The 15,306-nt window shown below is 36.9% G+C and overlaps 1 protein-coding gene across 4 annotated transcripts; it reads right to left on the bottom strand.

Moving 5' to 3' along the window:
* Nucleotides 1-1,133: 1,133 nt before the first annotated feature.
* Nucleotides 1,134-14,921, bottom strand: LOC125852951 (PTI1-like tyrosine-protein kinase 1). Of its 4 annotated transcripts, XM_049532637.1 has the most exons (9): nt 14,776-14,900; nt 14,101-14,252; nt 13,809-13,983; nt 7,491-7,744; nt 7,270-7,396; nt 6,895-7,168; nt 2,429-2,561; nt 2,218-2,301; nt 1,134-2,030 (listed from the first exon to the last, which is right to left on the bottom strand). In XM_049532637.1, exons 2-9 carry the CDS (start codon nt 14,101-14,103, stop codon nt 1,917-1,919), a joined length of 1,164 nt encoding a protein of 387 aa, XP_049388594.1. In that variant the 5' UTR covers nt 14,104-14,252; nt 14,776-14,900; the 3' UTR covers nt 1,134-1,916. The 4 variants fall into 4 exon arrangements, 3 of the variants coding, with proteins under 3 accessions (XP_049388594.1, XP_049388593.1, XP_049388595.1); XM_049532636.1 differs by lacking the exons at nt 14,101-14,252; nt 14,776-14,900 and adding an exon at nt 14,607-14,730; XM_049532638.1 differs by lacking the exon at nt 14,101-14,252 and having other exon boundaries at nt 1,135-2,030; nt 14,776-14,921.
* Between the last annotated feature and the right edge of the window lie 385 nt (nt 14,922-15,306).

Genomic DNA, 15,306 nt, shown 5'->3' with positions numbered 1-15,306 from the left:
TTTTCATGTGTTATAGTCCATGAATTTTGTATGATATGTGAACCCGACTATGTTTTGATCAAAAAAATTTGTGGACGTCTCTAACAAGTAACAACCTACCTAATGGCACATGTTGTTCGGAGGGGAAAATGTAAGTTTTTTTGAGTTCAAATGAGGCCCAGAACAAGAAATAGAGATTTATTTTCATTTTCTTCATGTGTAAGTCCATGGATATTATGTGATGTGTGTGCCCAACGATTTATTGACTGAAAGTTTAAGTGGGCGTTTGTGACGACCTATTTAATGGTGTGGGTAATTTGAAGGGGAAAAATGTAGGTTTTTTGAGTTTAAACGAGGCACGAACATGAAATACGAATTTTTCCATTTTCATGTATTTTAGTTCATGAATTTTGTGTGATAAGTACACCCGTTGATTTTTTTGCCGAAATTTTCTTGGACATCCATGACGACCTATTAAATGGCACACGTTGATTTAGAGGGGTAAACATATGTCTTTTCAAGCTCAAATGAGGCTCCGAACGACAAATAGGGATTTTCCCATTTTTCGTGTACTATAGCTATAAATTTTGTGTGATATGTGCGCCTGGCGATTTTTTGATCGAAAATTCTTGTTGGCGTTAGTGATGACCTACTTAATAACGCGTGTTGGTTCGAAGGGGCAAACGTGGATTTTTCAAGTTCAAACGAGGCCCAGAATGAGAAGTAGAGATTTTTGGGCCAAAAAATTATTGGACGCTCATATCACACAACTTTTTGAGTTCAAATGAGGCCCCAAACGGAAAATAAAAATTATCCCGAAGGGGCAAACGTAGGCCCACCCCACATAGCTTAAAACCCACCCCTCCCCGCACCCGCTCAATTGTCATCCCTATGCACTAGGGTCACTAAACAAAAAGGCATACTTATCTCAGCTTTTCGGGTGTCTCAGTTCTGAAAATTTCATTTTCCGATTTTGACCCCAAATTTTGTTCATGACAGTTATTACTTCTACAAGACCAACATCACTTTTTTAGAATTTCAGGTCATAAAAATAAATTCAAAATTTCGTGTGTTTCGACCTCTTTTTTTTCAACCCATCGTGTCAACTGATGGACGTGTTGGAGGAAGACCGGGCAGGAAAACTACACCTATGTTTGGTCTCTACAGCCACGCTGCAAGGATTGAGGGCTTTCAAGCTCATCAACAGTAGTACCCATCTCAGCAGGTGGCCTTCGACACTAATATCACCACTACTAGTTTAGTAGACTTTTAGTATCTAATGTATGTATCATTATTTGTAACTCAATGGTGTCCCAGTTACATCCCTTGTGGTTTCTTTCGTTATAATATATAATATTTTTCATTACCATAAAAACAAATGATGTCTATATAAACTGACAAAATCAATAAAAATTCAAAATAGATAGCGCACCTTAACTTGGAAATTGGGCGTCCAGATTTCTCATTTGGACAATCTATATAGTGTATGGTCAAGTCAACCTCTTCTTGATTCGATAACGGTTTAGCTGCCGCACCCCCACTTTGCACGGCTCTTTTGGATACTATGACTTTACTACTGTCGGGTAACAATAGCCGATGCAGCTTACATAGAAAACGGACACCAAGTCTGTACCTTGACATAGTATACATATTCGTCATTCAATCCATAAAAATAAATTTTGATACACAAAATGATACGAGGAAAAACCACACAAGGAAAAGAAGAAGAAAAAGAAAAAGAAAAAGAAAGAATAACCAAACCCAGTTTTACAGTAACCCGCTAAACTACTCCCATACTATAACATGACACGCCATAGACTGAACAAACCAGACACAGAGGGGGAGAAATGAAGAAATGATCTTTAATCCAGGTGAAAAGAAATACAAGAGTGATCGAAGTAAATTGAATATAAAATGAGTAAATGAAACTACAGCCCCTATGACTCAGGAGCAGGTGCCTTCAACAGTGGTTGAAGAGCTTTGACAACAATACTCATATTAGGACGGAACTCAGCCTCATATTGTACGCACAGTGCTGCAACAGCTGCCAACTGAATTAAGCAAACGAGAAAAAATAAATTACCAATAGACTTGTTGATACTTTTATGATCTTTCGGGTGTTTTTTTTTTTTTTTTTTGTGGGTGGGTGCGGTTGTTAAGTACCTCTTATTTACTGAAGGTACGGGAAAGTTTTTACCATTAAAAAAAAATAAAGTCAGAGAGGGGAAGGGCAGAAACCTTAGCAACTCCTTTTCCAGGAACTTCTTTCATCTTTGGATCGATGCATTGCTTGACCTTATCTTCACTTAATCTCGGAGTAGCCTACGCTTTACAAAGATATAATTAAGCATATAAAATAATCATTACCAAAACAAATGAAGGAAGGGGAACAAAATGAGAAGAAACACAAGAAATAAATAAGTCATTTCGCGCATAATGCAATGCTCACCCAAGTAACCAAGCTCTGTTGTCCACGAGGCATTGTATGATCTACAGGTTTTCTTCCTGTCAAAAGTTCAAGAAGAACCACCCCAAAGCTATACACATCACTCTTTTGTGTCAATTGTCCTGTCATTGCATATCTGTAAACATTTTTTAGAGAGTTGGGTTGAGATAAAGCTCCTCAAAACAACAGAGTCTGAAGAATTTTGCCACTAATAAACAGCAGAAACAATGTAACATAGACTTGATTAAAATAGGATATGACACAAAGCGCAACAAATTAAAATCTCATATCAGTCATTAAGCTTTGTACCAAACCTTTAGATACCTTAGTAAACAACTATTGTTATGAAGCAAACCTCCTAAAAACTTCAAAATTCAGGCAATTTCATAGAACAGAACCTAACAAATGGTATTTCTATAGAAAGAGGAAGAAATAAAAGTGTCTTAAAGATTCTTTATGCTTATGGGTATTTGCACAAAAAGCATATCCGAACATCCCACCACAAATCTCAGTAAGGTTTAGTAGCATTTTTTTATAACGAGAAATCTCCAATGATTAATGGCACACTGATCAAACCGTTGATGCATCTAACACACACATCACGTGTTGCACTCTTACCACTTGACCAAAGAGCCCAGGTCCAAATTTAGTAGCATTTTGGTAAGGGCATAACAAATCTTTTGCATAATCTAATCGCGTAAGGTCTATTATTGGGCTCGTGGATTACAAAATCTACTAAATCCACCATGGGGGACAACAAAAACAATCATTTTGGGAGCTGAAGTTCAATCACTACAAAGAATTTGCATTAGATCTTACTTAAATATGGTGCCTAAACACTTCATTTTCCTTTGTTTAGGTGACCTAACAAGTTCTCTGAACCATAATGACCTGTTTGTCCAAAGGTACTATTTCAAAATAATTGGAGATTATTTCATTAAATAAGTGTGTTTATCAAATTGACTCGTTACTTCAACTTCAAATTTGAAATAGAGTTGATGGTAAAAAAAAAACACCTAAACTATCACCTTTTCGTGAGATTCATACCTTGACTATCCATTGACAAAATGATTGTTGAATTGACCAAATATTTGTTCCAAATTGACAAGGCGCGTGTAGGCCAACTAAGCATTGAGGTGTATTTTAATACAAAAGGAGTGATAGTTTAGGTAAGTAAATGGAACAAAGGATAGTTAAAGTATGAAACTCGCAAAAAGGTGATAGTTTAGGTATGTTTTTTCACCATTAATTCTTTGAAATACAAAATTGGAAGTTTGAAAAGCAGGTTTTAGGAGTTTTCAAGATTCCACTCACAAAACCTCCACTATGTTTCATGTTCATACACAACTTCAACTTTCAAATACTCTTTTTCAACTTCAAAAATATTTTTTTTCAAATATTAACTAATTCATGTCCAAACATCTAACAGCAACAACAATAACTTACCCCTTGAAATCCCATGTGGGGTCTACCTCATGAAGGTGAAGAGGTTGTTTTTGAAGGATCTCGGCTCAAGTGTAGCGAATCAAAGTAGTAATGACAAGGAAAAACGACAGTGAAGAAAATATGACAACTAATTTAAAAACAGTGCAGAACATTAAGGAAAGGAACAGTAACATAAACAAAATTGTGCGATCACCGAAACACAATAAACAACAAATGGTAACAGATAACAAAAGCAAGAAACTACATGAATTAAGTCAATGCTACAACAAACACAATGCTCTAGACTACTACCCAGTGGTTGTCAAAGGCACTCTAGACACAAAACATGTTGAGCGCTTCACCTCGCTTAATGTGCGGTTTAGTGTCGTCATCAAGGCTTTAAGACATACTTTTTCTTGTCAATGAGTGTTTCCTAGAGGGGCAACACTAAAAAATTGAACTTTCAGTTTTTCATCAAGAAAAATCAATCTTGTTGTCCATATATTTGTTATTTGTACATATAATTATTAGACTAGGACTAGACATATATATTTGTATTGTTTTCTCCATTTGCATCTTTTCTTATTAAAGCACACATTTTATTTGCGCTTAAAGCCCCAATAAACCTTAGAGCTTTTCTTTTGCGCTTTTCACTTTGGATAACTTTGCCACCATGCCTAATCGAAAAAGAAGACAACGTTCCACCACCTACTAAACTTCTACCCAAATTCGCAACCTCCATATCCTCTTATTTAAGGTCATGTCCTCAGTAAACTACAATTGTGTCATATTCTATCTAATCATGTCTCTCCAATACTTTTTCGGTCTACTTCTTCCTCTCCTCATAACTATATCCAATCTCTCACACCCACTATAACCAATCTCTCACACCTCCTCAATGGGGCATTTGCACATAACCTCTTCACATGCCCAAACCATCTCAATCTCTCTTCCCTTAATGACCACCTTGGAGGTCACTTCCGCCTTGTCCCAAATATCCTTATTCCTAAACTTATCTTGGGCATAGAGCGGAGCAAGCTCAGGGAGAGAAGTAGAGTCCAACAATATTGAGCCCGCCCCTAATGTACCAACACATCTATCTTAGCATCCTCATTTCAGCAACTTGCATCTTCTGAACACAAGGTTGACTAGCCAACACTCCACCCCATACAACACTCTGTCTAACCACCACTCTATAAACCTTACTTTAAGTTTGGTGGTTCCTTTTTATCACACAAGTCTCCATGTCATCCATGTTGCACCAATATGATGTGTGACATCATCACCGATCTCCTCATTTCCTTAGATAAAAGACCCAAGGTACTTAAAACTCTCTCTTACGCCTACCTCATACGTAGCATCACTAAATTGGCACTCAAATATTTTGTTTTAGTCCTACTCAACTTGAAACCTTTAGACTCCAAAGTTTGTCTCCACACCTCCTACCTAACGTTAACTTTGTTGCGAGTCTCATCAATCAATATCATGTCATCTGCAAATAACATACACCATGACACCTCACCTTGAATATGTCGCATCAATTCATCCATCATCTAGGCAAACAAAAACGAGCTAAGTTGTATATGGCCAAGTTGGCCTTGATATTATCAATGAAATACTTTTTTTTTTTAGAATGGTAACTTGATATTATCAATGAAATACTTTAACTGATTAAAAAAAGGGTTTCCTTCACCTTACGAAGACTAACCATAGAGGTCTATTGGAGCCAAGCAAAAGTTTTGTGCTAGTGAAAGGCAAGTTATGTTCCAAAAAGCCCGAAGATAAATAAGTCGAATTTTAGCTTGTGAAAGACGAGAATTTTTGGGAAATTGAAAAAAAAACACTTTTTAAGTCCCTAATTCCCAAGAAGAATGGTGTTGGAGAGTTAAAATATTTTAGACCCATTAGTCTCATTGAAGGGGTCTATAAGATAATGTCCAAACTCTTAACAGAAAGGATGAAAGCAGTGATAGGAAAGCTAGTCGATGTGCATCAAATGGCTTTTCCCAGCGATGGAAATGAATTTTCGCCTACTATAACCCAACACATCCACAAGATGAGTGTCGTCGAGATACTAAGATGGATATGCAGTTATACAAAAGAAGATAAGATTTAAAAATAGATCACATTATCAAGAAGGTGCAAGTAGCACATATATTTAGGATAAAAAAATGTGAGAAGGTCGCTTTAAATGGTTTGCTCATGTCCCACATTGACCTCCAAATGCCATGGTGTATAGGAAGTTGTCTCAAAAGACCTACAGTCTCTCGGAATCCATGTAAATTTGGCAAAAGATAGGGATTGATAAAAAAAAATTAAAAACAGATCTATATAGGTGATACCAAGAAGTTGGGATATGTTTTACTCATATTAGTATACACCACTACATAACTAAGTACATGTAGTAGTTTTCTCCTTATTGTCAAGAACAAAGATAGAGAGTGAAAGAAGACAGCTTGGAGAATAACACCATAATGAGTCTTTTAATTATTTTAAATGAGAGATATAGATGGTAGCATGACCACTCCTACACACCATACCCTTATTCATGAAAACTTTTGGCAGATGTAAATTGAATCTATAATTTCTAACAAATACACCATGACGCCAAGACCTCCCACATAATGTGTGTGTGTGAGTCTATGTGCATATATAGGATGTATATCAAAAGCAATCTGACGTCTTATGGTTTGTCCTACAGAACTACAGTTTCAAATGCTTAGCTAAAGATACAAAACATATAATCTTTGCCATAGTGTTTCACCATTCCTACAGATCACACTCTTTTCTTCTAGTTTGTTTTCCCATTTTTGCATTTAAATTGGACTTTTTTGGTCCAGGATATGCCTATCTGGAAAGAAACTTAATCTAGATACCTAAAAAGAATATAAAATTCAGTAGCATGTTGCAAGAAGCAATGAGATTAGAATTATTCAAAAATACCAAAAACATTAGACTAAACTACATATGTACTGACGTGTAAGAAGACAGAGGACAAATTCGATAAATAAAAATTAGTCAAAGAGTAAGGTGCAAGACATTACTCTGGTGCATGATAACCAAATGTTCCCAAAACTCGTGTAGAATGAAGACGAGCAGCCATGTCAGGAGACTGATTTGACAGATTAAAATCAGCAATTTTTGCTTTGTAGTCTTCAAAGAGAAGGACATTGCTTGATCTAATATCCCTGTGTATTCTTGGAGGCTGGACCTTCTCATGCAAATACTCAAGGCCCCTTGCAGCATCAACAGCAATTTTTACCCGCTGCATCCAATCAAGAGTGGGTCCAGGTTGTGCCCCTTGTACTCCTTTCCTGCCTGCAAGTGTACATACAATCCACAAAGCATATATATCATATGAATTACCTTCTCATTAATCCAATAATTTTCTATCTCACTCAAATGAAATATTCTGATACCATGCAGAATATCATGCAAGGAACCCATTGTTGCGAACTCATACGCCAATACACGAAGGTTCCCTTCCACACAGTAACCAAGCAACTCCACCAGATTTTCATGCTTCAATCTTGAAACCATAGAGACCTTAAGAGGAAAAAGAAAATAAAGATCAGTGGGGTTTCTGTATAATAAGACATGGAAGCAGCAAGGAAAAATTACATTAAGACAATATGGTTACCTGGCTCAGGAAGTCAACATTAGTCTCAGGCTCAGATGAAACATCAAGCTTTTTCACAGCCACGGGTTTGCCATTGTTTAGATTAGCATAGTATACTCTTCCATAAGATCCTTCACCAATTAATGCTTTTGATCCAAAATTGTCAGTTTCCTCTTTCAATTCATCCAAAGACAATGCAGGGACCTCTATAGTTGGTATTGCTTTTTGCACTTCAGCCTTGGCAGGAACTGATGCTTTTGTCCCTTTCTGATATCCTGATGTGCATATCAAGGGAAAGGATTATAACCTATAACCTGGCCAATTATAACAGTAGGACTCATCGCACAAGTATACAACAACAACTACGCCTCAGTCCCAAACAAGTAGGGAAGCTCATTTGACATTTCATTTTGTTCTTTTTTGATCAAGTAGAAGATTTTATTGATACTAGCAACGCCAACATGGTCGTATACAATAGGTATTAACAAAAAGGAGAAACCTACAAAATTTGGTTCTCTCCAAAAGACACACCCAATCCTCTATACAAGAAAATAAGGGATCAAAGACCACTTCCCAATTGAGGAAAGCTCATCTCCACCCTTTCAAAAGCTCTCTTATGTCTCTCTTCCAAATGATACACATTAGAGCAAGAGGAGTAACATTTCACGCCTTGTGCCTTCGTCTTTTAGCTCCACTCTTCCAGTTGAACATCAACTCCTTCACAGACTTCGGCATTACCCTAGAAACACCAAATCATCTGAATATGTCCCCCCATAACGTTGTGGCTAAATCACAGTGTTACAAAATATGATACACATCCTCACCCGCCTCTTTGCAAAGGAAACACCAGCTCAACCAGACAACCATTCATTTTCTAAGAGTATACGCCATCAAAATCACTCCTCTAGTAGCTAACCATAGGAAGAAACACACCTTCCTCGGCACCTGAGGTATCTAGACTGAAACATATGGATAACTCTCCTCCGCTCTAACCAAGAGCTTCGCATAGATGGACTAAAAGAGTGTTTGGATTGGCTTGTCGGAAGTGTTTTTAGCTTTCAAGCTCCTTTTCTATTTTTTCCGGTGTTTGGAGAAGACCAAAAATATTTTTAAGCACTTACTTTTAGACCAAAAAAGTATAAAAATAAGCTAAAAGCCAAAGTTGGGTATTCCTAACTTATGGCTTTTAGCTTATAAGTTACTTTTAAAAAGTCAATCCAAACACCCTCTTACCAGAGAACACTTTGTCAAGCTCATTTCATATCCTTATCAGACTACCAAAATGCAAGAAAATTTCCTTGACATTCAATATGTGCTCAACGAATTCAACTGGAAGACATATAACATCCCCCTTTTTTTATTGGTCAGACATTCTGTTTTTTTATCAAGTAAAAGATTTCATTGATAAAAACAAGGTCAACTTAGTCGTATACAAGAGTACACCAAAAAAGGAGAAGACCTTCAAAATATTGTTCTCTCCAAAAGAGATCCAATCATCTATACAACCAGAAACTACATTGCACCCAAAAGAAAATAAGGGATTGAAGAATACTTCTCAATTGAGAAAAGCTCATCTCTATTGATTCAGAAGCTCTCATATTTCTCTCTTTGCAAATGACCTATAAGGCTATATTAGGGCTAGAGGAGTTACATTCCACACCTTATGCCTTCTTCATCTAGCTCCGCTCCTCCAACTGTACATCAACTCCTTCACCGGATCTTGGCATTACCCAAGAAATGCCAAACCATACAAAGATATCCCACATAACCTTGTGGCTAATTTGCAATGTAATAGAATATGATCCATGTCCTCACCTACCTTCTTGCAAAGGAAACACCAGTTCAAGAAGACAACCTTTTATTTTTTAAGATTCTCCGTCATCAAGATCACCCCTCTAGTAGCTAACCACGTGAAGAAACACACTTTCCTCGACACCTGATGTATCAAAAACAAAACATATGGCAAACTCTCTTCTGCCCTACCCATGAGCTTCTCAGAAAAGGACTTGTCTGAGAACACTTAGTTATTCCCAAACTCCCAACTCTAAGCAAGATTTGGTTTGCATTGCTTTTGAAGTAAAACTAGCAGTCTCTAAAGCTCGGTCACCTCCCAGTTTTAGAAATTCTTTCTGAACCTCAAATTCCCAAAAGTTCCATCCCTTTGTATCCCCTTAACTTGTTGAACAGAAAAATCCCTTTAGCAAGAAACCCTATACAAACTTGGGAATTCATCCTTAATCACCAAACCTCCACATCACTTTTTCCCCCCAAAACTAACTTTACTCCCATCCCCAACCTTAAAATCAATGTTATCATTAAAAGCTTCCCATCCCTTCATAATGTTCCTCCACACACCACACCCAAAAGGAAAAAATGATCCTATTTGTTCTCACTCCCCTTTCATTTCTCCATATTCATCCGCTATCACCCCTCTCCATAAACTTCTCCCTCCACCCCAAATCTCCACAACCATTTACCCAAAAGTGTTATGTTAAATACCTTCAAATCCTCAACCCCAAGACCTACCCACTGTTTAGGAGATTTCATGGTGTCCTATTGGATTAAGCGAGACTTCATTGTCCCATATGCCGCATCCCAAAGAAAATTTCTTGGCAACCTTTCCAATTTCAGTATAACAATAGTGGGAGCGTAGAACGAGGACATTCAATATGTAGGGATACTCGATAAAGTGCTCTTAATAAACACTTCCTTGCCTCCTTTGGACAAGTATCTTTTCTGCTAACCCTTGTTCTACCCTACCTACTAACCTCTTCTCTACATAATGAATGACTAGATTTCAGGCACCAATATCCTTGCTCGCCACGCCTAGAGGTAATCCAAGGTAGATAGTAGGAAAAACCTCTACCCTACATTGCAAAACTTGAGCAAGCATATCAATGTTATCCGCGGCGCCAACATGTATGATCTCAGAATTTTTTCTATCCACAGAGCCAGCATGTATGATCTTGGATTTTTTTTTCTAAGGTTAATTTTAATCCCTGACACCACCTGGAACCAAGTTCACACTTGTCCAAGGTAGTTTCATTCATAAACATGGCTAAGTTGGCCGTATACAAGGTATAAACCAAAAGGTAAAGAATCTACAAAATCTGATTCTCTACAAAGTCCACCCATTCTTCTATACAGCAAGGAACTTTATGGGTGCACCAAAAGAAAATAAATGACCAGAGGCTATTCCTCACCTGAGAAAAACTTGATTGTACCCCCTCAAAAGTTCTCTTATTTCTCTCTTTCCAAATAACCCACATCAATGCAAGAGGGACCAAGTTCAGTGCCCGATGTCTTCTCCTTCTTTTCCCACATCCCAAACAAAACAACAAATCTTTCATAGTTAATCACATTATCCAAGAAACTCCGAACCACCGAAGCATGTCCCACCATAATCTCATGGTAAAGACAATGAATGAGAAGATGATCCACTAACACTAGCTGGCACAAACAACCTTCCGCTTTCTAATATTATCTAGTTGCTAGCCAAGAGAAAAAGCACCTCTTCCGCAACACCTGCGCTATCCAAATTGCATCACAAACACACCCTCATTCCTGATTAGAAGTTTCTCACAAAATTATTTAACAGATAAAGCTCCATTATTTCCCAAACCCCACGACAGAGCATTAGGTTTATCCATTTGAATGACTTGCTTGTGAAGGAGCGCAATCAACCTTTGTAGTTTGGTTACCTCCCAATCGTGGAAATGCCATCTAAATCTCAAATTCCAAAGAATCTCTCCACCATGTGTCTCCCTAATTTGTTGGCCCATCAAATCTCCTTGATGTGACATTTTATACAAAGTCTGAAAATAATTTTTTAGTATGCTATCCCCACACAACCTATGTCCCCCAAAATTAACTATCCTACAATTTCCAACCTTAAATGAGATATTTACATTGAAATTATCCCATCCTTTCATTATATTCCTCCACAAACCACACCCAAAAGGCATAATTACATCTCTAGTTCACCATATCCCTTCCATTACCCCATATTTATCAACTACCACCCCTCTCCAAAAGGCGTTTACCTCCATCCTGAAATGACAAATCTATTTGCCTAATAAAACTTTGTTAAAAAGCATCAAATCTTTAATTCTGAAACCTCCCCATTTTTAGGAGATGAGCCAGTCTTCCGCTGCACCAAATGAAATTTCTTTGCTTCATCCACCCCATCCCAAAGACAATTTCTTTGAAACCTCAGCAATTTTCTTGTGACCGAAGTTAAAGCATAAAATAAAGACATGAAGGAAGTGGGAATACTCGATAAGGTGCTCTTGATAAGCACCTCTTTCCCTTCTTTGGTCAAGTATCTTTTTTGCCACCCTGTTAATCTCTATTCTCTTCTCAACCCTTAGAAGAACCATTCCATACCTAAACATCCTTGCTCGAAGCCCCTAGCGAAAGTTCAAGATAGGTTAGTAGGAAGATCCCACCTTGCAGTTTAAAACTTGAGCGAGAACCCCAATGTCAACCACTTGCCCGACTAGAAATATCTCACACTTGGGTTAATTTTGAGGCTTGTACCAAGTAAGCACTTAGCCTAAATGATAAATTGGTTCATATCTCCATCACAACAAACTAAAGTATCATCGGCAAACAATAAGTGGGAAGCTGAAATAGCCCAAACACCCAATCGTTGCATTAACCCTTTAAATAACCTTGCATGACAACTTTATCCATCATTGTTTGAGATCACTCCTAATTCTCATTTATAAGCGTTAGTGGACTGGCTTTCCTTGGCTATTGGATCCATGAGTTCAATCAAATCGAATGTGGTATCGTATTTAATAGAAGTTGTTACTAGGAACTATTATGAGTCTCAATATCCAATCAATTAATCCCACAAACCAAGGAAGCTTAAGCGGAAATGAAAGAGGGTGAGGGTATCTATTAGGATAATGCATATAGGGAACTGAACCCACATCTTGTTGAGTTGCTCCCACAAGCACCCTTTTCGAAAGCTCAATGTGTAGGACTAAGGAGAACACTCGCATGCGTGAAGCTCTCATTTATAAGCCTTAGTAGTCTCAATATCAGAAACACCATAATTAATGTCTTTTTCATCTTCGTCCTCAATTTCAATGACTAGAAGCTTCTATCTTCTCCACACTGTCATTTTTTTTGTTCTCGAACTTTCCATCACAAGCATCACCATTGGGTGATATCTTGGAAACTAAAAGATGAAGATTTGTTAAACTTTCTGTCACAAGCTTCACCATCTTACAACTTTAAAAGGATTCCTGTCTAGCTTTGTTGTACTTTGTCTCTGTACCAGCTTGGTATTGAATTTATATTTATACCTTTACTCATAAAAAAATGAAAACTTATTCTCCCACTTCTCCCATTACAACACATAATGGCTCGGAAAGAACTCATATCACAAGATTGGATACATAAAGAGACTGACCACCAAGCAGGAATCACCACAGAGGAAATCACCTCTCAGTCAATAGCAGCTTTTAGTACTTCCAAAAACATTGGTCAGAGAACGACGACATGGGATAATCATAGGACTGATGATTGAATTAGCAATATCCAAAGAATTACAAATTTGTCCTCCAGTCGGTCCCCGAAAGGTAGATAGTTAACTTAAGATTACAACTATTAGCAATATCAAATGGGACTAATGAGTCAAAATAGGGATGGCAATGGGACGATGCTGGGAGGGGGCGGGGCGGGTTGAGCTCAACCTGCAAAATTTTTAATCCATCCCGCCCCGCATAACATTTTTTTTCATTCTCAACCCACCCCGCCCCACATAGACCCGCTCTACATGAACCCTCCCCGCATAATTTTTTTTAATATTTTCTTTTGCTAGTTAAGTTTGATACTAAAATTAAAATTCATAAAAATAAATTCATCTTTTCATTAAGTTGTATTAATTTAATAGGATAGTGACTTAAAACTTTATTTTTTAGAGGTCAATTAGGAAACATGTAAGAAATTGAATTATTTTTTATTGAACCATTTTCATTTACTATCTTGAATATTTTAGTAGCTTTAAAGAAATTATCTTAATAAATAATGTTCTATCACTCTTATAACATGTAAAAAATTAAAATTAAGTTTAAACCCACATAAAATCACATATACCCGCAATCTGCTCCGCCCCGCATTAGTTTTTAAAAAAATCAACCTGCCCCACATCCTACCCGCCCTGCACAACCTTAAACCCACCCCACCCACATAGCCTTAAACCCGCCCCACCCCGCATCCTCCCCGCCCCATTGCCATCCCTAAGTCAAAAGACCCATTATAGACAAGAAACGGAGATAAACTTCCATTTCATCTATTGTAGCTTAAGCACAGAAAAGATCAACATACCATCAGCATTGTTCTTAGGGCTTTTGTGGAGCTCGTTTTCATGTGATGGATCAGACTCCTCTACTTTGCAGGTGCAACAGAACCACCTTCTCATCCTTACTCTCTTACTCAAATAAAGATCGTCTTTAGCCATTGCGTTCTCCAAGCGTACAAAATAACCAGGAGGTGCATGTGTCTGTGAAGTAAGTCAAACATAAGAGTAGATCATTACTAATGCAATTTAATCATAGCATGCATGCCTTAACACATAAACCAATTGATTCCAAGATATTTCCACAGGGAAACTGCATACCATCTCTTTAAATTACTTTGAAACTCTTCATACCAAAACCAAAACCTGTTATAATCAATGATGAAATTGAATGCTAACTTGATATCATCAAAGATGAAGTTGAATGATCTTCACTTCAAGGTTATATATGCAGCATTCTTGCTCTAAGACATCTAAAAAACTGAAGTTAATAATATACATTTATGCCAATAACAAATAGAACCATAAAACATATTTTCTCAGCCAAAGAAGGCGCAGAAACATATGTTAATGATTTCAAATAATATTTCCTACTACAGAAGCACCTAAAATGGCCACATGAAACAAGGAGAGAAAGAGTGACAGGAACTGATAGCAAATGCACTAAATATAGAATCCACAAAAAGAAAATTGCTTAAATGTGATACCCTCCCTCCCTATACAAACAAAATCAGAAAATCATCATTTTGCTACAAGGTCTTTTTTACTTGACAAAGCTTCAAGCTGAACGTATCCATTAAAATAAAAAAAGTCGCTGAAAATCTTACCCCTAATCCTTGCTTATGAAAATTGTCATCCATAGCCATCCCAATAATATAAACAAAAATAAGCAACTTTTAACCAAAATTTTGCGAACCCCAGATCCAAAATCAATTCAAAATATTATATTATAGTAGCCAAGCAACCGAAATTCATAAAATATAATATTGAATTTACCTGATCCTTTTTTTTCGACAAGAGGGGTTTGTGGCTTTTGATTTACTCTTCTATGTTTGTTGGTCGAATAAACAGGTAAGCACTAAAAGCAGTGAGGGAGTAAAGAATTGGGTTGGTGAAAATAAAAAAGAAACGCCTACAAGTGCATTCATATGTTGGCAAATTTCATTTATAACCAAAATACTTTTTTATATTACAAATAAAATGGTACATATATTATTCCACTTTCTTTGTCTGTGTGCTATAAAATAAAATTTAAACAGTATTTGTAACTCTATGGTTAGAAAATCTTGCACTTACGCTAATTTACTTGCATATTCAAGATTCGAAAGAGGTCTGCGTAGGCATAGCCCATATAGAATAGAAAATAGAAAAGAATGCTTTTCTTCTTTGTCAAACTAAATTATGAATCTAATACAAATAGATGGAAAAGAATAATTTCTTGAGCTCTATATTCAAGAGCATTGTTCATCCAGTTAAACAAAAACATGATTCTAATACTACAACTACAACAATAATATAAAGGCATTA

Source organism: Solanum stenotomum, unplaced genomic scaffold, assembly GCF_019186545.1.
Source record: "Solanum stenotomum isolate F172 unplaced genomic scaffold, ASM1918654v1 scaffold6733, whole genome shotgun sequence".
NCBI classification, from domain to species: domain Eukaryota; kingdom Viridiplantae; phylum Streptophyta; class Magnoliopsida; order Solanales; family Solanaceae; genus Solanum; species Solanum stenotomum.
This window is presented reverse-complemented; position numbering and strand designations above follow the sequence as displayed.

Excerpts from the sequence above, each read along its gene's own strand:
- LOC125852951 (XM_049532636.1), bottom strand. The coding sequence starts at position 14,645 with ATGGCTATGGATGACAATTTTCATAAGCAAGGATTAGGG. Across the intron at positions 7,169-7,269 it reads CTTGCATGATATTCTGCATG|GCAGGAAAGGAGTACAAGGG; the intron begins GTATCAGAATAT and ends GTACACTTGCAG. Across the intron at positions 2,562-6,894 it reads TTTGGTTATCATGCACCAGA|ATATGCAATGACAGGACAAT; the intron begins GTAATGTCTTGC and ends AAATGTTTACAG.